Source organism: Diceros bicornis, chromosome 11 (assembly GCF_020826845.1).
Source record: "Diceros bicornis minor isolate mBicDic1 chromosome 11, mDicBic1.mat.cur, whole genome shotgun sequence".
In the NCBI taxonomy this organism is placed as follows: domain Eukaryota; kingdom Metazoa; phylum Chordata; class Mammalia; order Perissodactyla; family Rhinocerotidae; genus Diceros; species Diceros bicornis.
In genome coordinates this window covers 30,803,345-30,827,186 of record NC_080750.1, presented here as the reverse complement: position 1 = coordinate 30,827,186, position 23,842 = coordinate 30,803,345, and the positions used below count along the sequence as shown (strand labels likewise).

The following is a 23,842-nucleotide window of genomic DNA, read 5'->3' as shown; positions in this document are numbered from 1 at the left end:
CCAGCTCGCGCGCCGCCCGCCAGTGGGAGGGACCGGCTCGCACAAAGCCCCGCCGGCCCGGGCGCCCCGCGGCTTTGCCGTAGGACACCGCGGGGCTCGCGCAGCCCGCGCGCCCTCAGCGCAGCCGCACCGCAGCAGCGCGGGGCGAGAGGAAAAGAAACAGCGGCCACCTCACAGGAGCGGAAGAACTAGGGGGACTGGAGCTGCCTCGGTTTCCCCAACTGCAAACAGCCGGCAACGGAAACGATGCTACTCGCGGAGCGCTCCCTGCAAGCACCGCGACCCGGAAGTCAGGAAGCGGGGCCACGGGAACGCCTTCTCCGGGACACTGCCCTCCCCGCCCCCGCCCCTCTGGCCTCTTCCGATTGGCTCGTGCTCCACCAATGGCTAACGCTGAAAGGCGGTCGAGCGGAGTTGCCCCGGCGCTCGTGATTGGATGCTAGGGACGCCGGACGGTTTCCCTGGCAACAGCAACCTGGAGGCACGCCCCGCGCCAAAGATGAGTCTCTTCTAGAGCAGCTGTTGAGACTTTTCTCGCCTTAAACCCAGGTCGTTGGCCCAAGTTGAAACCGCATATTGCTCCCAGATGCCAAGCACGGAAGAAGCACTGTGCTTTTGGTAACTTTCATAGCGCCAAGATTATAAAAGCGCTTTCACCTATATTTAACCTTAATTCTGTGAAGTAATTATTAATAGCCCCACTTTATGGATGAGGAAACGGAACTTAGGTAAAACAACTTGTCCATGGCCAATACGTGGCAGATAAAGAGAGCTTTATATGTTGAGAAAAGAAGTTTGGACTTTATCCTATAATAAACATCTAACAGTTAATTCATCAAACATTTATTCCTTAACTGGTTGTTTTTCTTGAAAAAGTTACATGCTTTAAAAAATCCGACTTCGAACAGTACGTTCATTAATTCAAAAAGTATTTGTTGATTGGCTATTATGCATCAGGCAGTGTTCCAAAAGGGAGTCATAACTAAATAAACGCAAATATTTAGTATGTCAGGTGGTGCTAAAGAAAGGGGTATTAGGAAGTGAGGGGTTGGGGGTGGGGAGGCATACGTACAATGTAGTCGGAAGAGTCTCCAGGCTTTAGACGGACAAGCGCAGAGTACTCCAATCGGGAGCATACTTCATAAGTTGGAGGAATAACAAGAAAGCGAGTCTGGCTGGAGGAGAAAGAGCAAGGGGAGAGTAGACTGTAAATACAAAGGACGACTTACATTGCAAAATATCTTCCCCCCATCCACCCAAGTCTCCCCCTCCCCTCAGCCCCCTTGTTGGAAAGCAACCAGTATTTGTTTCTTGTTTATACCTCCAAGAATATTCTATGCAAATATACATATGTATTTTCCTCCATTCCCTTGTTACACAAACTGAAGCAGCAATACACACTTTTCCACACCTCAGCTAACATCTTTTTAAAAGATACTAATTGTAAAACACCAAACATGTGAAGGGTGCATAAGCCTTCATCCCTGCCCCACAGAAGCAACCAACAATCAATTTGGTGATGAAATCTGGACATATACTATAATAATAAAACCATAGAATCTTAGATCTTGAAGGGAACTTAAAGATCATCTCATTGAATAATTTTTATTGTAGATAAAAAGATTCAGAAAGGCAAAGTACACAGCCAAATTGGCAAATTAGGAAGTAGAAACTAATTTGCATTTCAGGGTCTCTCCATTACTACACAACGCATTCATATAACAGAAAGTGAGATGATCCTGTAATACAATTATATAATCCTTTTACCTTTTCAGTGTGCTGTACGGAGAGTAGGGAGTGCAGAGAGGAACTCTTCTTGTCTCCACGCCGCCTGTTAGCCCACTTCTATCCATGTTTTTCTCCAAGACAAATGCTAACCTGTTTGGTCAGAACCTGAGAAGTTGATTGAACTTCATTTATTGGATGCAGGGTCACTGGACGTTAAAATGTCAGGTCCACGTGATTGCCTGTTCTCTTTTCTGTTAATTCATTTATGTGTAACAGAGAGAGAGATTAACCCAGTCCTGCCCCTCAGGGAAGATCAGCCTTCTCTCTTTCTCTCTTATGCTCTTTGATTTTCTCTTCCATGTGGCTGGCTGTGGTGGTCCTAAGTCCTAAGATTAGAATTCTGGCTTCAAGGAGAAGGTGGGACCTACTTTGGTCTCTGAGCTAACCTGTATGCTCCTATCTGGCCTTACACCTACCTGGAAAAGAGAGGCTATAGTGTAATGGAATGTGGTTGTATTTTTGAGTAGTACTAAGGAATCTCTGCTTTCTTGAATTCTCAGACTAAACAACCAAGGCACTGTTGATTTTAGAAACTGCTTAATGGAAAGAGTTGTTTGGTATGACTATTAATGGACAACTCAGCATTTGATCCATAGAGGATCCAAATTAAATATCAATGCTCCTTTTGGAATGTGTGAAGTCTGGAAGGCAGCAAATTTATACTAAGAAGGAAAATTTTATACTCCATATACTAACAGTGAAATGGATTACCTCTATGGAAGCATAAAAATATGAAGACAGCAGTAACCCTGATTGGTTTTATGATGCTTTGTGTTGCACTTTCATGAAACTATGTTAGAAGCTGTGATTAGGGGGAACACCTTATGTATGGGTTCCCCATATGATGCTTTTAATGGGAGAGCAAGGAAATATACAGAATGCCAAGGCATATTTGTTCTCACAGCTACTAGTAATGGGCTTTACCAATGAAAAGGAAGTTTAAGCTATTCAGAATTAAGCTAATGGGCTGGGATGAAAATGGTAACCAGAACAAAGGAAATAAATATCGAATCAGGTAGAACTATTTATATGACTGTTTTTTAAAACAGGCAGAGGGTAAGGGAGAATAGAGAAGCAGGAAATTTGACAGGATCTCTGCAAAGGGTTTGGTGGCACATTAACAATAGTTGAGAGAAGGGAAACCTCTAGCTCCTGCATCCGCCTCACCCAAGTACCCTATCAGATCTGTTCCAATTATCCCAGCCTGGATGGGATAGCGATGCTGTGATGCTAGTGATGCTGAAGGGAGATAGGGAAATAAGGTGTGTTTAGCACAGGTAGTGATTTTAACTCATCTATTAAGATTGTGGGAGAAAAGGACGATTAACTTGAGGATCGAGAAATTTTTATTTGACCCCCGGTTCCGGGTCCCAGATTGAATGATATAATGTCGAGTGGCAGAGAATAGTGGAAAACCTTTTTGAGATTATTGAACGATCATGCAAAATGTACCATAATACCAGCAGGGGAATGGAAAGGCAATAATAAGGTGTGAAAATCGAAGTTTGGGTCATATGGGAATGTTATAGTAGGAAGCAACAGAATCACAAAGAAGCTGAAGATGGAGAAATAAAAAAGAAAGAAATATCTAGCTCTTGCCTTTACCTGAATAGGTAATTAGAAGGGATGTGATGAAGGTCCTTGTCACCACCATCTTAAAGCCAAATGTCTTCAAGAGACAGAGAAGTCTGCCCTTCATATGGGTTTAACTGGACATGCAAAATGAAAGCCCTGAGACTTGCTCAGATCTTCCTTTGTAGTAAATATCAGGCAGTATCAGATTCTGGAAGGACACAGGAAATCTCATCTTTCATTAGGAACCAATGGGAGCAGAAGTGCTAAGCTCCGCTAGTGCTGTCTATGAATCCTCTGTGGTCCAGGAGAAAAAGAGAAGGCTCTTGCAAATAGCTGTTAACTATCATGATTTAAACAAGGTAGTTTCCATGATTTAAACGAGTGTCTGTTTAAACACTTGTTTTAAACAAATGTCTGTTTTACAATGCTAGGCATTGTAAAAACTGTATAAGAGCTTCAACAAACTGGGATTTTTTGTGTGTGTGATAGATTTAGCTTAGCTTTAGCTAATCTTCTTGATTTCACCCTCAGAGAGAAGTCAAGCACAGTTTGCTTGTACCTGAGAAGGAATGTAATATATGTTTATGGTCCTTCCCCAAGGATATCTGACTTCTCCAACTCACTGCCACAGTTTGGTGAGATTGCATTTAGACATGATCAAAATTAAGTTAACTTGTTATATCCATGACATTATGATCATTTCCCCTGTGGATGAAGAAACTCAGATTTGAGAGCTGTAGTGGCACAATATGACTAGCGGTATGGTTAATCAATCCAGCTAAGATTCAGAGCCTAGTGCAATTGGTGAAATTTCTAAAAATAACTTCACACCACTAGAGGTATTCTGTAAATGGTAAATAATAAATCACTCTCCCTCCAGGACCCTGCCAATAAAAAGGAGGCACAATGCCTTGAAGGACTATTTGGCAAGCTATAAAAAATATATAATGGGCAGTGGCCCAAGTATGCTGCTGAGACGTTTCTAACACATCCACATATAATTTTAGAAGTTTGTGACACCAGGATACATGGAAATGGGAGGCTTTGGCTGAAATATAATACTGCCACCTTGTGGCAACCACTGGGATTTTTGGACTCAAAAAGTTCCTGATCATGGCGCTGGAGAGCCGGTTTGCCAGCATGCTGTTGGGCTGTAATGAAAACAGTCCCCATAACTTAAGAGCAGCAAATTAAGATCTGAACTACCTGTGATGTAATATGGCTGATATCAGAAAGAAGTTGTGATAAAAAGAAAGTTTCACAACAAAATTCTCAAATGAAAGGGAATTCATGTTTCAAGAGGTGTCTCTGAGGAGTTATAACACATGAGCAGGTAGCATCTCTGCTTTAGGACTAATTAGCAGTCCACTTTTGTTGCTGAATGGTCTAAACCTCACGGCTTTCTTTCCACCAAAATAAAACAAGTTTCTTGATTTATCCATGAGAGGTTCTGTATAGTAGGAACCCTGATATAAATATTAGCTACTATTTGCCCTACGGACAGTAAAAACCCAGTCAAATAGTAATGCAAAGGGAAGTTCATGCAATGGGCTGAGTTGAGAGCAGTATACATGAGAGTGGAGGAAGAACTTAGTTCCTTACCTCAGGGCAATGTTTGGATATGTAAAGAGTCATAGGCAGTAACCAATATGAGAATCTCGATGAATGAACATTAAGAATACTCCCAGTGCAGGGGATGCAGTTGTGGAAGGCCCTACAGGACTTCCAAGGGGGGATTATAGCAGGTCACAGAGATGCCCACAACAAGAATCGAGTTGGTTCAAGAAGGGGAATGTCGAGCTGATGCCCCACAATTTCTTAGAAGTAGCCACCTGGGCAGTTTAAGTGGGGTACAGTGGTGCCGAAGCCATGCAATAGTGGGTGGAATGATGATATATTCCACTCATCTCCTACCTAAGCTGCTAATGTGGTAAGAGACTGTTGAATGCTAACAAGAACATCAACAACAGAGTAGCAATTTAAAGATGGCCTTTGGAAAAATCTCCTGGGCACAGGGATCCAAACATATAAGCCAGTGAACTATATAGGATTGCCATTTGCAGCCCCTAGAGGATTCAAATGAGTTTGACATTTACTCTGTCTTGGGCTAAAGCCCAAACACTTGTCAATGGCTATTTGGTTCCCTATCATACATGTTGCTGGACCAAAGAATGCATTCTACATAGCCAATGTTTAGAAATACACCCCCCAAATCCCAACATAATGTGGACATATCATATTCCTTACCACCTATACAGTAGTTGTTAAATTGATACTAGAACAGGTAATTGAAACATTATTGAAAATACAGTGTAAAGATATGGTAGGCTGGCTAGATCAGTTAGGTGAATGTGTGCTTTGTCCAAATACAAGTAGTAAAGGGAGAACAGTTTTAAAAAAGTATTTAGCGAAGTGATAGACACAGAGAGCAGACTGGTGGTTATGGGTTGGGGGAGGCGGGGGAGGGTTGAAATCTGTGAAGCTGGTCAAAAGCTTCAGTTGGAAGCTTCAGTTGGAAACAAACTTCCAGTTATAAAATAAGTAAGTCAGGTGGCGTAGTGGTTGGGTTCACATGCTCTGCTTCGGAGGCCCAGGGTTTATGGATTCAGATCCCAGGCACGGACAATATGCATCGCTCATGGGGCCATGCTGTGGTGGCATACCATATACAAAGTGGAGGAGGATGGGCACAGATGTTAGCTCAGAGACAATCTTCCTCAGCAAAGAAAAAATAAATATAAGTTTTGAGGATGTACAGCATGGAGACTTTAGTTAATAATACTGTATTGCAGATTTGAAAGTTGCTAAGAGAGTAGATCTTAAAAGTTCTCCTCACAAGAAAAAAAATTCTGTAACTATGTATCATGATGGATATTGACTTATTGTGGTGATCATTTTTCAATATATACAAATATCAAATCATTGTGTTGTACGCCTGAAACTAATATAGTGTCATATGTCAATTTCACCTCAATAAAAATAAATAAATGCAAAGGTTTTTGGGTACTGGAGATGGGAATGAAGAGGTAGAGGATGGTGCTTTGATAGAACTCTCTCTCTTTCCCATGGTGCAAACTTTTATTTTATTGGATCCTGTGTTTAAAAGACTGTCACATTTGGATGACTCAATGGAAGGGAAAATTGCTGCCCAAGACACCATTTCTATTCCTTTGAACATGAATGTACATATTTTTAAAGAAACTCCTGTCTTGGCTACTGACTTCATATTATGTGGCCAAACAAGGATTGAGTATATGTCTCACTCCATTTCCCTCACTCTCCCCATATAGTGGGGATATACAGTCATGTGTCACTTAAAGACGGGACGACGTTCTGAGAAATGTGTCATCAGGTGATTTCGCCATTGTGCGAACATCACAGAGTGTACTGAAGGGGAATAAAATTTGCCGCCCCAAAATATGTCTCTTAAACGTGAGGATTATTTTAGGCTGATTATTTTTAAGAAACAAAAGATTCGGAAAGTTTTTCTTGTTACCTCCTCCTTAGCTACCTAAAAGAATTCAGATTAAAAAAACCTGTCTCAGGAAGCAAGCTATCATCTTAGCATAACGTGAACGAGGTGGTAGACAGGGAGGAACCTAGAAAAGCTTGTTTGTTAGGCTCTCTTCTGTGTTCTTCTGCTTCTGTGTGGCCAAATACTTGTTTTCCAAACATTTGCTCCTTGTCACCTACCTGTGAATTGCCTTCCATCTCTTTGAGGTCCCTGACTCTCCCCACTCCCAATATCTTCTTTTGTCTTTAGCTGAGGATGGTATTTAAGTTGAGGGCTTTGGCCATTTTGGCAAGTTACTTGGTTTTCCTGGGTTTCTCCCATGTACACATGTTACTAAACTTTTGTTTGTTTTTCTCCTGTTAATCTGTCTCATGTCAATTTAATTCTTAGACCAGCCAGAAGAACCTAGAAGGGTAGAGGAAAATTTCTTCCACCCCTACAGTACTTACACAAACCTAGATGGTGCAGTCTACTACACACCTGACTTTATGGTACTAATCTTATGGGACCACGTCATATATGCGGTCCGTTATTGACCAAAAGGTCACTATACGGTGCATGACTGTAGTTATATCGCACTTGACCAAGGCAACACTACCGCTTCTTCCTGGGAATCGAAAAAGGGGTAGGCTCTGGCAAGTTTCCTATTGCTGCCCTCTTTATGGATTGAGAGTATGGCTGAACCAGAGACCCCTGCCTGGGGAGCCCAGATCTGTATTCTGACAAGTGATAAATAGAAAAGAGATAAAACATTAAAAGAAGGAAAAGAGGAGAACAAATGAATGACAATGCTGGGCAAACATACTGTAACTCTTAGCCCTCAAGAGCATCTGATAGTAAGAGAATAATACAGCTATTTCTCTCAGATGTAATGTCTTACTGCTTCCAAGAATAGTGAGGCTTCAGCCAGCCCACATGATGCTTTTGTGTGAATTCGTACAAGATGCCTTCCTTACTCTGAACAGACACAGTCCTGCACCGGAGTGCACTTGGAGCAAATGCTGATTTCAGGCCTCACCGAGGCAGGGCCCCTTGGTAGGACACAGCTGTCACACCCATATGCCATATGCCACTCTGAGGGTGGGCCCTGCGATCTGTGTTTCACAAGGTTTCCAGGTGATTCTTGTACATGCTAAAGTTTGAGAAGAACGGATGTCGTAGATGATCCATAAAAGCACCTTTCAGTATGTCATTTTCCTGAATTGTGCTGAACAGATGGCACTCACCCTGGGTATGGATGACTTATTTCTAAGTAACTTGAAGCAGAAAATAGGGGCCAGGACAACTGGCATTTTATCAACAGTCATTATCTTTCAGATTGTTTTCACCTTCAGGATCCTACACATATGTGAGAGTAGAAAAATCTGTCCCCACGCAGTTTACTTTTCTGTGCTAATAACAGTTGTGAGACCACTATTTAGACTGAGGTTAACTAAAGAAGGCTTGATGACTGTTTGTAACGCTGGTAACATCCCCAGAGGACACTCTTTCTATCCCTATTATTTTAGCAGATATTTATCTTTAGCCTGGCAATTCTCTGCTTCCCATGATCTGAATGTGACACTAATTTTTAGAAACGAATCAAAAAGGGAAGTCTGAAGATCTTTGAGAATGCTATTGCATTCTCTGTCTACTGGATATCCTGGAGTGATGTTTATTGTTGGCTTAAACGGTAGTAGGTAGTGACTTCAAGTGGTTAGTGGTGAATATTGCTGAATCGGACCACAGGCTTGTGTTTCAATCAATACCTTTGATCTGTAAAACACCCTGAAATGCACAGTGGGGAACATGATGTGAAAATGTGTAGGACACGATCTCTCTCTTCTAGAGGCTCACAACATGGTAGAGGAAATAAAATATGTGCATAACAATAAAATATGATGCAGATTGAGTGCCCTGAGAGAGGACCAGGTCTACAAGAGTTCGAAGAAGATAGAGATTCCTCCATACATGGGTAATCAATGAAGGGTTCATGGAAGAAGTGGCATTTCAGCTGAGTCTTGACTACTTTTGATAAGTAAGAATATGAGTGTTGGGGGGGGGGGGCAGTCCTTGTTTGAGCATGAAGAGAAAGGTGGTGCCAAGAAGAACCAGCAGGTGACTATCTGTGTCTCGAGCACCTTGTTCAATGACTGGCACAGAGTCAGTGCTCAATAAGTATGGGTTCTGACTCACAAACAAACCATTGATTGCACAGCAGGTTTTTGGTTTTTCCTTTTTTTGGAAAAAAGACAAAAGAAGAAGAAATAACCATAATGTAAAAATCGATTGGAAGACACATGCTGATTTCAGAAACATTAAGATAGGAGAGCAAAGTGGTTTTTTTGAATCTTGAAAACATGGTATTTGGTAAATTTGAGTGTAGTAGAACTTTTAAGTCCTAAATAGAGGCGTATACAGCTAGAAAAGGAGAATGGAACCAGATTGTGTCAGGCCCTGGATTCCAGGCTAACACTTGATTTTTAACAGAGAGTCACTGAAGGATTTTTGAGCAGGTAATCTGCTGTAGGAAAATAACAGTTAGAATCAGTGAAAAATTAGCACTGCTTCCAATGAGCAACAACAGAGAACCAAAATGTATTGAGCACTTACATAACGACAGGAAATACGCTAAGTGATTTTGAATGTTATTTTAACTCAGCAAGCTTGGACAGATAGTCATCCCATCTTACTATTGAGGAACCCAGGCTCAGACAGGATTAAAAACCTTTCCCAACATTACTCTGCTAGTGAATTGTGACGTGGTTTGCTTTCCCACACAGGATAAAAAAAGTTCCATATTTAACATGGATATTCTATTTTCCAGAAAGGAAAAATACTCCCTTCCAGTATTAGAAAAATAATACTATACTCCTTCTTAGTTACACTAATTTCTTGAATCCAGAAACTAGTAATTGACTTATTTGGGAGGGAGGGGGTTTAAATGTCTTGAGAAACATTTTAATTTTGATTTTGGTTAAGTTGATGTGGCAGAGATGGATAGCTGACCACTGAAGATTTGCAATCTCTTCCCATGGCAAAGTGTTGAAGGGCAGCAGCAGCTGCCCAGCCAGGGACTACCTTTCTCAGTTCTTTTGCATCCAGTTCTCACCAATAGAATTTGAGCAGAATTAAGGTGTGTTAATTCTGGTCCAAATTTCTTCTCCACGTGCTTTCCCCCGATGCCCCAATGCGACAAAGGGAATTCCAAAACCCAGAGGAGAAGGGATCCACATGATGGAAGGAACTGGGACTCTGAGAGATCATGTGGAAAGCTGCCGGCCCATCAGAAACTGACTACTTGAGCAAGAAACATTACTTGAGCAAGAACAAAACCTCTATTTTGTTAAGCCATGGAGGTTTAGGCGTTTATCTGTTCCCGGAGCTGGTAGCATTTTAATTAGTCAGTTGCTAATATGTTTAAATCACCATTATGAAATAAATAAATAGTGAATATGAAGAAAATGTGTTTATTTGGATTTGTGACTTGGATTATATAGTTATAAAGATTTGACTTATGAGCCAGCCTTGATGGCCTCATGGTTAAAGTTGAGCACTCTCACCACTTTGGCAGCCTGAGTTCACTTCCCACTTGTGGAATCACCCCACTCATCAGTCTGTTGCCATGCTATGGCAGTGACTCACATAGAAGAACTAGAACAACTTTCCACTAGGCTATACAACCATGTACCGGGGCTTTTGGAAGGGTAGAAAAAAAAAAAGGAAAATTGGCAACAGATGTTAGCTCAGGGCAAATCTTTCCCTGGGAAAAAAAAGAAAAAAAGAAATATTTAACTTATAATGATATATAGTTTATAGTAAAATGCCAAAATGTATAGAAATTTTAAAAAGCAGTAAGCTTGCCTTTTCACTCTTTGGATCTAAAAGTATAAATGCAATTACAAAGTCTCTCTGCATTTGAGGAGTTTGTCACACAAAGCTTAAATGTTTTGAGTAAATTAATTATTCTTTTGTGCTCAGCATCATGATTTCTTCCAGTTTCCAACAGAGATGGACTACGTGGATAAATTAAAGCACTAGCTATTCTTCCATTAGATCTCCTGGTTTACTCCCTCTGATACCAGGATAATCCATTGATACTCAGAAGCAATTAGGGATAAATTTAGAAAGATTTAACAATTAGAAACTCTTGATTATTAAACTACTTTCCTTCAGCTTAGCAGTATCGAAAACAATCCCACAAGTGTTTTTCTGGGCACATGTCCTATTAGACTTGTTTACACTGAGGTTTTTATTTGTTATGCATTAGTGGCCTTGTCAATTATCAAGATAATCAAGCTTATCAAAATTTTGTTTGGCTCTCATTGTTTGCACTGACCTACCCACAAGGTTTATGTATGTAGGCTCATTGCAATAATGGATTGTTTATTTTGAGAGATTAGGTTCTTAAGCAGATTTTTCTCCTCTGTTTCCCATGGTCCCTGTGGAAACATGCCCTCCAGCTTCTGCCCACAGCCAGCTCTTTTCTCCCCAGAGCTTGTCTATATGGCACGGCAAAGGAATAGGGAACCTTCTTTTCCCAGGCATCCATGCACAAATATCCTTCCCTAGACCATTAACCTCTTTAACCATTGATGCTAATATGTATAAGTACATTTCTTAGGACAACCACCAATAATTCAATCTGCTTTGAATATATTTCTCCCTCAACTGTGGATGTAACTTAGGCTCATTTTAGGGACCCCTACCTCCAAGCACATTGGGATATGTATCAAAATGAAAGACAGAGACCCTATGTTGTCCTAAAAAAATAAAACAGCCAGTTATTTTACTAGGAAAATGGGTTTATTTGGGAATAGCAGAGGAATTCCAATTCGGGAAAAACAAGATACAGCAAAAGCCACAGGCAAGTCCAGCAAGCAAAGGAGAGGAATGTTACAGAGAGAAAGAAATTTTATAGCGAAAAAGAAGGAAGTTGGGAGGGGTTGTTTTGAACAAAAGTCCATTGATGGAAAACGAGAGCTCAAGATGATGATAGTTTCTCATTGGCCGAGGTGCTGGGGTATACGATTTCTTGTTGGGGGTGCAATGTAGACTTCCTGTTGGGGTCTGTGATTGATAATTCTTCTATAGTAGTGCCTGAGGGCTCTCCCTTCTGGTCCCCCACTCCATTTTGAATGAGGTTTCCTTTATTCAGTTTCACACCCTGCATATTAAAGGAATTCAGAGAAGGGGAAATCAGAGTGGCCTGCTGTAGTCAGGTTTTGATTCAGGAAACAGATAAAACTTGAGCGAGAACTTGAGATGTGGAAAAGATTTGAATGATCAGGGAGGAGGCTGGGCATCCTGGGCACAGAATAGACATCAAGGGAAAAGGCACAGAAAGAGCAAAGTGAACATGACATATTCAGGATAGAACAAAGTGGAGAGTCTGGCAGGTCTTGGAGGCATGTAAGAGAGTATTGGGAGATAATCTTGAGAAAGCAGAGAGGGTCCTGATGCCCTTGAACTTTATCATCCGGGAAGAGTGGAGCTACTTAAACAGGAGTGACAGCTGACAGTAGTGAACTAGGAAGATTATCTGGTACTGCAGTGAAGAGAGGACTGCAGAGGGTAGACATGACAGACAGTGCAACCAGTTTGAGTATCACTGTAATTGGGTACTGGAGTAGTAAATAGCAACAGGGCTGAAGATTTTACAAGTGATGGGATATAATGAAAGAGTAAATTGATCAGAAGAACTACAGTACCATTGATAAAAACCAAAGGACTCTGGGAAGATAGCTAGCTTGCTGAGAACACTTGAACATCTTGGATTTGATGTGGGACATCCATGCAGAGGTGCTGGGGTGGGCAGTTTCATATTCAATGTGAAACTGGAGCTCAAGTAAGAGGACAACGATTTTGGAGATATCTCTTTGTGCTGAATAGCTTCCTTTCTCCACTTCAATCTACTCTATATTTTTCTCCACCCTGCTCCATACCCCAAGAGGCAGGTTTGTATGATCTAGTACATCAAACTGAACTTCCTTGCCTTCTGGCTTCCAATAATGGGAAGCACTGGAAAGAGACTGAAGGGATGAAGGAGAATAAAGTTGAGGTATTTATTCGTTCTAGCTCCCTCTTTTGGGATCTGGTTGGGTCACTGCTCAACTGAAGGCCACAACTCCTGGCCATTAGCGCATGAGAAAATACAGCTTAATAATGGCATCCTCAGGCTGGCATGTGTTCAAATCTTTCTTCCTCTCAACCGGCCAGAAACCAGCCCAGCCAGTGGTGCAGTGCTGGTTTGAAGTAGAACACTCATTACCAGACGCTGCCTGTCAGTCCCAAATAAGAAGAGTGATCAGAGTGGACAACTCAAAGAGCAAACAACTTTAAAGGAGCCCAAAGAGAGTCTCACCCTACTCATGTTCTCCTAGTGTTTCCCAGCCTTGGGTAAAGATCTGAGAGACTGATACCTTGAACTTCGCAAAGCTCAGTAGATCTCTCTTAGGTTGCTGCTCAATGTATACATAACTTTTTTCTTTCACAAAAGTTGACTCTCTGCTCCTTTGGTAAGGGAGGGGGGTACCAACAAATGAAAAATAAAGATAAGGGGATTAGCTGAAGGTCTGGGGTTGGTCACTTCCCACACAAAAATCTAAACCTCTTGAGTCATTTGGGAATTTGATGGCTACCATTTACGGCTCATAATCTCCAAGTAAAGATACATATTTTCTTTAGGAACTTATTATCTATGTACAAGATTTGTAGAGGAACCACTGCCAGCTGTGTAACCTGAGGCAAGTTGCTCAATTTCACGATGGCTCAATTTTTTCAAGAGAAAATGAAGATAGTAATAGCATATTACGTAGACGCTATTGTCATCTTCATATTATACTTTAAAAAACTGGGATGTTGTGAGGACTTAACGAGATAATATTTGCAAACTGTATAGCCCAGAGTCTGGCACAAAAGTCACTACTACAGGAAAATAGTTACTGAGCGCTCCTCACGTGCCAGGCAGTGGGGAGCTGTCCATAGTGGATCATATTTAACTACCAGCAGCTCTAGCACGTGATTCAGGGTTCTAAGTGATAGGCCGCACACAACAGACAAGGGCTGCAGAAATTCTGCAAGAAGCGAGCTCCCGAAGAGGCGGTATGCTGGGGTCGCAGCGACACTGTGGGGAGGGGGGCGCAGGGGCGCGCGCGTCCAGGGCGCAGGCGCCGTGCGGGCTCATCCTCCGCGGCTCGTCGCCTCCACCCGCTGCGCTGCCGGCTGCCTCCACCCGGCCAGCTCCATGAGGACCCGGCAGGTGAACTTGCTGATCGCGCTCGTAGCCGCCATGCTCTTCAGCTTCTCCTGCTTCTGCATCTCCAGGATGACTCAAACCAGTAAGCGGCGGGTGGCTCTTCCCGCCTCCTTTCCCGCCTCCCCGGCTTTGGGGCTCCGGGATTGCTGGGGCGGCCGGAAGAGAAAGGGGGCGACGTGGGAACCTGGCGGCTGTCGCCCGCCCTCGTATTCGGGGCGTTACAGATGTAGCCCGCCACGCCCTTGTCCGGCCGGCGGTTAAGCTGTAACGGGGCCCCCGGTCTACCCGGGCCGCGGTGACGCCGGCAGGCGCGCGCGCTGACGGATCGGCCTGCCGGGCCTCCCGGGCCCATCTTGCCTTTGCGTGCTCCTTTTCCCTCCGAAGGTTCACGGGCCCAATCTGTGCCCAGCCTTCCTGCCATCTCCCATCCCCGGGGCATCTTTTTCCCCATCGCTTCTGGAAACGTGTGAATGTCTGACTTCAAGATCTCCTCTTAGCCAACATCTTTCCTCTTTCGTGTTCTACGTTATATTTTTGAGCCACACTTCAAGGCTCCCTCAAATATTTTTTGCGAAGCTGGAAAGGGATGAGATGGAGAGAGACACAATCGACAATTTAAGAGCACTGGTTTAGCACCCGAACTTGCTCAAAGAGACCATGCGGCTTGCGTTACCACTTTGAAACACCATGGTTTTAATTTATTGCTGTCTATAGGGTTGCCAATTTAGCAAATAAAAATAGAGGTTACCCATTTAAATTGGCATTTCAGATAAACAATGAATAAGTTTTTAGTATAAAAATTGTATGGGATATATTTATAGTAAAATAATTGTTTATCTGAAGTTCAAATTTAACTAGGTTTCCTATATTTTATGGTGTGATGGCAGCATGATGGTTTCAGTTTCTCTGGAAGATGCCTCTGTGTGGCAGACATCCAATGCTGGCTCTTTTGTGGGGTGGTTTGTGGCTGCTTCTGGGGGCCTACTGGGGTCTCCCCACTTCCTATTCCCTGGTTGGGACATCCGTCTCCTGCCTGAGCTCCTCCTCCCTCCCTCTGCCCTAGCCACAGCCTCTTGCTGCTAGAACTTTCTTGCCTAGCAGGTGACCCTCTTCAGGTATTCACTTGAGCCACAGCAAACTCGTGCATTTGCTGCTTCTGCTGCGTGCCCGCAGGCTGCCTGGCAGATGTTCCCTCTTGGCTTAGCAATTTCTCTCCCTCTCTCCTGTCCCTTTTCATCTGGCAGCGTGAGACATTTTGTAGGTCCAGCACTTCAGCAATTTTCAGGGTATAAAGGCTTCCCAGCCCCTGACTTAGTGGAAAGAGTGGTCCTTCTGGAGCACCTGAACTTCATGAGTGAATTTTTGGGGGTCTTTCTTTTCTTGGTGAAGGGAAAGCACCTTCTCCCCCATCCAAGTGGGAGGTGATATAAATATAGATATGTATGTATACTACCAAGGTATACGACCTTGTGGGAATATGCCTACAAAATACCATGGAGCAGAACTGGTGGGGGTAGCAGCTCCCAGGTGTAGCTCTAAGTCAGCAGAGTCCAGGATCCAAGGACTCTTGGGCTATTCCAGACAGTAACTGAAATGTCTTGTGAAATTTGAAATATATGTAGAACAACAATGCATGGCAACAATTACAAGAAAAGGTAGAGGGTAAAGGGAGTTAAATGATTTAAACGTGTAGCGCTATTGAGAAGCGAGAACGTAAAACTTTGTATTAGACTGTAATAAGTCGAGGATTCATGTGGAAATGTCTAGTCTAACCACTAAAATCATAGTAAAATAATGCATAACTACATCACTAATTATATTAAATGCTCCAAAAAAGAAATTAAAATATTTTCTTACTGCATAGAAAACAAAACTCAGCTTGATGATGCTTACAAGAGACACATTTAAATTTTATTTTATTTTATTTTTTTTATTTTTAATTTTTAAAAATTTTTTATTTATTGCAGTAACATTGGTTTATAACGTTGTATAAATTTCAAGTGTACATCATTATACTTCTATTTCTGCATAGATTACATTATGTTCACCACCCAAATACTAATTACAACCCAACACCACACACATGTGCCGAATTATCCCTTTAGCCCTCCTCCCTCCCCACTTCCCCTCTGGTAACCACCAATCCAATCTCTGTCTCTATGTGTTTGTTTGTTGTTGTTATTATCTACTACTTAATGAGGGAGATCATATGGTATTTGACCATCTCCCTCTGACTTATTTCACTTTGCATAATACCCTCAATGTCCATCCATGTTGTCACAAATGGCTGGATTTCATCATTTCTTATGGCTGAGTAGTATTCCATTGTGTATATATACCACATCTTCTTTATCCATTCGTCCCTTGATGGACACTCAGGTTGCTTCCAAGTCTTGGCTATTGTGAATAACGCTGCAATGAACACAGGGGTGCATGTAGCTTTATGCATTGATTTTTTCAACTTCTTTGGATAAATACCCAGCAGTGGAATAGCTGGATCATATGGTAGTTCTATCCTTGATTTTTTGAGGAATCTCCATACTGTTTTCCATAGTGGCTGCACCAGTTTGCACTCCCACCAGCAGTGTATGAGAGTTCCCTTCTCTCCACATCCTCTCCAACACATGTTGTTTCCTGTCTTGTTAATTATAGCCATTCTGACGGGCGTGAGGTGATATCTCATTGCAGTTTTGATTTGCATTTCCCTGATAGTTAATGATGTTGAACATCTTTTCATGTGTCTGTTGGCCATCTGTATATCTTCTTTGGAGAAATGTCTGTTCAGGTCTTTTGCCCATTTTTTGATTGGGTTGTTAGTTTTTTTGTTGTTGAGATGCATCAGTTCTTTGTATATTTTGGAGATTAAGCCCTTATCAGATGTATGGTTTGCAAATATCTTCTCCCAATTGTTAGGTTGTCTTTTCGTTTTGTTGATGGTTTCCTTTGCTGTGCAGAAGCTTTTTAGTTTGATGTAGTCCCATTTGTTTATTTTTTCTATTGTTTCTCTTGCCCGGTCAGACATGGTGCTTGAAAATATGTTGCTAAGACTGATGTCGAAGAGCGTACTGCCTATGTTTTCTTCTAGAAGTTTCATAGTTTCAGGTCTTACATTCAAGTCTTTAATTCATTTGGAGTTAATTTTTGTGTATGGTGTAAGGTAAGGGTCTACTTTCATTTTTTTGCATGTGGCTATCCAGTTTTCCCAACACCATTTGTTGAAGAAACTTTCTTTTCCCCATTGTATGTTCTTGGCTCCTTTGTCAAAGATTAGCTGTCCATAGATGTGTGTGTTTATTTCTGGGCTTTTGATTCTATTCCATTGATCTGTGTGTCTGTTTTTGTGCCAGTACCATGCTGTTTTGGTTACTATAGCTTTGTAGTATATTTTGAAATCAGGGAGTGTGATACCTCCAGCTTTGTTCTTTTTTCTCAGGATTCCTTTACTTATTCGGGGTCTTTTGCTGTTCCAAATAAATTTTAGGATTCTTTGTTCTATTTCTGTGAAAAATGTTGTTGGAACTTTGATAGGGATTGCATTGAATCTATAGATGGCTTTAGGAAGTATGGACATCTTAACTGTGTTAATTCTTCCAATCCAAGAGCACGGAATATCTTTCCATTTCTTTGTGTTGTCTTCAATTTCTTTCAGCAATGTTTTATAGTTTTCCGTGTACAGCTCTTTCACCTCTTTGGTTAAGTTTATTCCTAGGTATTTTATTCTTTTTGTTGCAATTGTAAATGGGATGGTATTCTTAATTTCTCTTTCTGCTACTTCGTTGTTAGTGTATACAAATGCAACTGATTTTTGTGTGTTGATTTTGTATCCTGCAACTTTACCGTATTTGTTTATTACTTCTAAAAGTTTTCTGGTGGATTCTTTAGGGTTTTCTATATATAAAATCATGTCATCTGCAAATAGTGACAGTTTCACTTCTTCCTTTCCAATTTGGATCCCTTTTATTTCTTTTTCTTGCCTGATTGCTCTGGCTAGGACTTCCAGTACTATGTTAAACAGGAGTGGTGACAGTGGGCATCCTTGTCTAGTTCCTGTTCTTAGAGGAATAGCTTTCAGTTTTTCACCATTGAGGATGATATTAGCTTAAATTTTAAAGACATAGAAATGTTAGAAGAAAAAGGATGGAAAAACATACACCAGCAAACCCGTGCCGAAAGAAAGTTAGTGTAGCTATATTAATATCAGCAAATTAGACTCTAAGGCCAAGTGCAACATAAATGTTGAATAATCATAGGAAAGCTTCATCAGCAATCAAGGCAATGCAAATTAAAAACATGAAATACCATTTCATTCCATTCCGGTTTTTTAAATTAGGAAATCAGACATTTGGTGAGGATATGGAACTGCAGGAATTCACACACACTCCCCTTGGTGGGGGAATATTCATTCGACCACTTTCGTTATGAAATATGAATTTTCTATGTCCAGCAGTTCTGCTACTAGTCAGGGCTGAAACTGGTCTGCACCCTCACCAATGGTTTATGGCCAACTTCTCTTCTCACTGATGAGTACCCATGCCATACAGGTTGTTAAATATTTTAAATAATATTCCTACCACCAGATATATTCTAGGGAAATTCTTGAACATGTTTAGTAGGAGACATGTACCAGAATATTCTTGATAGCATTTTTATAATTGTTCATCAACAGTAGAAGAGATAAAATGTTGTGGCATAGTCAATATGGTGGCACATTTTACAGCAGTAAAAATGAATGAACTAGAGCTTGGCTCATCAATATGGAGGAATCTCAAAAACATAAATTGAGCAAAAGAAGCAAATACAGAAGAATACATATAAGTTTTATTTTATTAATACCTAAAACTAAATGTGAGTCATCTTGCAAAAAGTTGTAAAACCATAAAGAAAAGCAGTGGATTATTAATACAAAATTCAGGATTTTGCTTACCTGGGGGTGGGGAGGAAGGGGAATTTGATGTTGGAAGGAAACAGATGGAATATCTAAGGCTAAAGGAGTAGTGGGTTCATGGATGTTCATTTTTATTGTTGTCTTTTAAACTGTTTTATATACTCTTGTAACATCTGAAATATTTCATCACAAAACCTAACGCATAGGGGACTACTCACAGGGCATGGTACATGATGTGATTTGATTACTTTTGTGAGAGGAGTAATCTGAAATGTATTTTGCCTTCTTAATTTCATCTCCAACTAACTGCCTCAGATAGTCTTTCTTTGGTACCATATTGGCTACAAATAAAGGAATAATAAATTGAAAGTGTCCTGCCAATACTTTAACTCCATGCTGTTGCCCCTTCTTTTTACCCCTCAAGTGAATTATTTGCTTTCCTCTAGATACGCCATACATTTCACACTTACTCATTTATGTTGTTTTCTTAGTCTGGAATGCTCTTCCCTGTCCTTTGCTGTATGGCAAAATTCTTTACATTCTTCAAATGCTTACATAGTCCCTCTTCTCTGAATCTTTTCCCACCTCTCTCCCCTACTCCTCAGTCCTCCTTGAGAATCAATCATTCTTGCCTCCCTTTGCCCGTGGCACTTGAGGATAATTCCATTTTAACAATTACATTATAATTAGTTGTTTAAATGTATGCTCCTTTCCCCCATCCCTTGCAGCCTGATTGTCAGTTAATTTAGAGCAGGAACCTGACTTTATCCATGTTAATTTACCAATCACATAGCACAGAGAGTGGCACATGGTAAGTATTAGTTGGAAGAAAGAATGACTATCTCAGCATGCTTCTCGTTACTGGAGGTGTTTAGTGAATGAAATAAGGTGGAAAGTCAGGTCATGACCATATTGTATGCTAAGACGAGTAGTTTGGACTTTGAATCTTCAGTGAGCATTCAGGGAACGATTTAAAGTGTTTGACAATGTTTCAAGAAGATTAAATGTGGATTGGAGGTGAGAGACCAATTAAAAGGCAATTATAATAGTGCTGCTAGAGGCAGTGAAGACCTGAACTATGGTAAAGTCAATGATGAGAAAGATAAAACAATTAAAGAGGTCTGTAACAGTCTTCTCAAATTTTAACCTGCATACCAATCACCTGTAAATCTTATTAAAGTGCAGATTCTGACCCATTAGGTTTGTGATGAATCCTGAGATACTGCATTTCTAATCAGCTCACAGCTGGTGCCATCGACCGACCTTCGCTGTCCAGTATGGTAGCCCCTAGTCAGGTGGCTGTCGAGTGCTTGAAATGTAGTTACTGCAATTGAGGAACTGAATTTTTAATTTTATTTTAAGTAATTTAAATTTAAAAACTGAAGCAGTGCAAAATATTTCTCCATTAAGCGAAATTTTACTGTTTTGGTAGGACTACATTTCACTGTAACTGTTAAAGTTTAGCATCTGAATTAAGATATACTGTGAGTGTAAAATATATCCAGGATTTAGAATACTTAGTACAAAAGAAGAATGTAAACTATTCCAGTAATTACTTTTTATGTTGATTACATGTTGAAAATATTTTAGATATATTGGATTATATTAAATATGTTTTTCACAATTTTTACTTTTTTTTTTGGATGAGGAAGATTGTCCCTGAGCTAACATCTGTGCCAGTCTTCCTCTATTTTGTATGTGGGACACTGCCTCAGCATGGCTTGATGAGTGGTGTGTGGGTCCATGCCCGGCATCTGAACCCACGAACCCCGGGCTGCCAAAGCTGAGTGTGCGAACTTAACCACTACACCACCAGGCCGGCCCTCTTTTTATTTTCTAAAATATCACTACTAGAAAATTTTAAATTACAAATGTGGCTTGCATTTTATTTCTACTGGAGAGCAGTGCCTTGGACCTTTGCTGTGAGAAGCAAAGGTCAGTGGTCCTTAGCATCTCATCTGGACCCTTTTTTATCGGTGGAAGTCATATTGGCCCATTGCATACATGGACTAGTGTTTCTTTTCACAGTTTCACCACGAGGGACTCAAAGCATCAAATTATTGTTTATTCCAAACTTTTTTTGCAAAATAGTGTTATAACATTTCATCCTCACAAAATGCGTGTGTGAATATGCAAGTAATATAAGTATTTTAAATGGAATATTGATGAATTGAATTATCAGGTAAGAATAGACAAGAAGCAGATCCAAGACTAGAGATTATGTCCTTTAACATTTCTGTATGGTTGTTTCTGCAAATACTGCTTCCTCTAGAGAAAACTCTTCCTTTTCGTATTTACCAAATTGATCCCTCAGAGACTGACTGACACTGTGGAAGCCCAGATACGTTGCATCACCCATGATATATCAACTCCAAACATGTGATCCATTCTGCAAAGAGACTATTACCTGGGGAACCTGATAACGTAGGGTTATACTGGGTAAACTACTTCCATCTCTAAAATTTGTAAGCATCTTCAAAGACTACCCACTGTATGAATATTCAAGATTTATCTGGGATAGTTGCAGTTTTCTGATTAAAGCATGATTCAGTTTAAGAATCACTCAAATCAGTTCCTATGCTGGCAAGTCTGTTTATTTGTTGTTTGTTCATTCATTCATTCAGTGTATATTTGTGTAGGAGCTATATGGTAGTCACTGTTTCAGGCATTAATGCTTTTTCCCCTGCATTATTATATCTGACATTTAGATGACAATGTGAGACAAAAAAGTAAGTAGAAGTCTAGAACCCTGTAAAGCAAAACATTGAGTGGTTATCTTCAAGCAGTGGGATTACAATGGGTTATTTTTCTTTTCTGTGCCTTTTTCTAAAATTTTAACATATATATTGCTTCTCTAAACAGATGTTTGAATATTTTAACAAAGCAGCCCAGGTTGGAAGCTGCTTTGTGTCCTCATTTCCTCTGGGCCATATGCTAGTTCCGTTGTATCAGTTAGAATGCAAGTTCAGATGTGTTAACAACTGAACATTGTTAAACAACAATGGGTTAACATTTAAATAAGGAGCTAGTGTGGAGATTTTCCTCACTAACCTCATTCCAGGCTTTGGGTTCCTTCCAACTTGTTGCTCTCCATCTCTAGGGTGTTGTCTTCATCTGCATGATCCGGGATGGGTCACCTGTATTTATATTCCACCAGAGAGATGAGTAAAAAGAGGAAGGGAAAGATACGTCTCTTCTCCTTAAGTGTCAGATCCAAAAGGTACACACATCAACTTCTACTCACAGCATACTGGATACAGCCTAATCACATGGCCAAATCAAAGGCAAGAGACTCTGAGAAATAAAGTATTTAATTGGGTGGCTGTGTACCCAGTTGAACATTCCACCGCTATAAAATGGAAGAACGAGTATTAGTGGGTGACTATGAATGTCTGCTAGAGCCTTCCAGGTGTAGAGACTTAAGTAGATAGGAAGATCTCCTGAGTCCTGTCTTACTGTAGAAACTGCATGGAGAAGGAATGAGGGAAAGAGAAGGGTGAAGAGAGGAGAGCCACACAAGATTGACTGAAGAGAACAGTTGCCCCCCTCTCTCTCTCCTCATCTTTTTTGTGATCCTTTAAGACCTCCAGCTAAGTCTCTGTCCTCCACTTTGCCTTGCCCCATCTCTCAGCCTTTTCTCCTTGAGCTGGTGTGGAGGCCAGGAAACAGTGAACAGCAACTAGGGAGAAGGGTATGTAACCAGTAATTACATTTACTGTAGACTGGAACCTGTATTTCGGTAAGTATTAATGATCAGAACAATAACAATAAAAATAAGGTTTTGAGTTCTTTCCATTTAAATCTAATAATTTAGCACTTTTTTTTCCACCTCTTCATCTTCCCTCCTCCTCAACTCTCTGGTCTTTGCTACTTTAATCTAGAATTATAAAATTTTTTCTAATAATTTTCTTTACCATGTACATCTTATTTAAAAATTTTTTTGTCTTTATATTCCATTTTGTAACCATATTTACAATAACTATTTACATTTAATCTCTATATTTAATGGTTTTATGGGTACCTCTCATACTTTTATACCATGTTTTCTTTACTTTGAATTCTTTATTTTGATTCCTCCCTCAGTTATCTGGAAGACATTTTTGAGTATATTTTTTCAAGAACGATATGTAAGTACCATTTACATTTATGAGAATGTTTTTCCACTGCTTTTACGCATGAATAAAAGCTTATCTGGGTAGAAAATTATTGGATTACAAAAGTTTTTCCTTTAATTTTTTATCCATTTTGCCCCTGTTGGTTTTCCACTCCCCCTGTAGCCGTATATGCGATATTGAGTCATCCAGAGCTGTAGTCCAGCTGGCTTATTCAAGAAAGCTGAAAACCAGTTGTTGTTACAGTCTTGTTTCTCAGGAACACCCTTTCTACCCTACCTCAACCTCCCATCCTCCCACTTCTACTCTAATACACACTCGCGCGCGAGTGCACACACACGTATCCTTTGTATGCTCCTGACTTCTTTGGGCTATCTCCCTGACTATGGCAAACACCACAGGTAGTCTATCCAGAAGACAACCGCAGACTCTTTTTTACTTACAGAACTGTGATTTTGTTTGGACCAACGATGCATTAGCTAAAATTACTAGATTTCCAAGACTGCAGCTAATTCAATAGGGAGCTCCTATTGTGTGCTCAGGGTAAGACCTCATCCTCCCAGCCTCCGTGCCTCTGTCATCAGGGGCCAAGAGGAAGTCCCAGAGACCCGAATGCTCAGAGTAAGACCCCCACCCCTGGCCTTCACATCTCCATCAATAAGGATCAAGAAAGAACCGCAGAGTTCCTTGTGCCCCTGACAAGATACACGTCCCTTTCTCTTCCCAGCATT

At 40.8% G+C, this 23,842-nt stretch overlaps 1 protein-coding gene across 1 annotated transcript in view; it reads left to right on the top strand.

The window, feature by feature from the left end:
• The first annotated feature begins 14,096 nt into the window (after positions 1-14,096).
• Positions 14,097-23,842, top strand: part of MGAT4D (MGAT4 family member D) — a 44,184-nt gene continuing 34,438 nt past the window's right edge. The window contains exon 1 of the mRNA XM_058550111.1: positions 14,097-14,196. Coding sequence (XP_058406094.1) covers positions 14,103-14,196 — 94 coding nt within the window. The 5' untranslated portion in view covers positions 14,097-14,102. The remainder of the gene's footprint in view (positions 14,197-23,842) is intronic.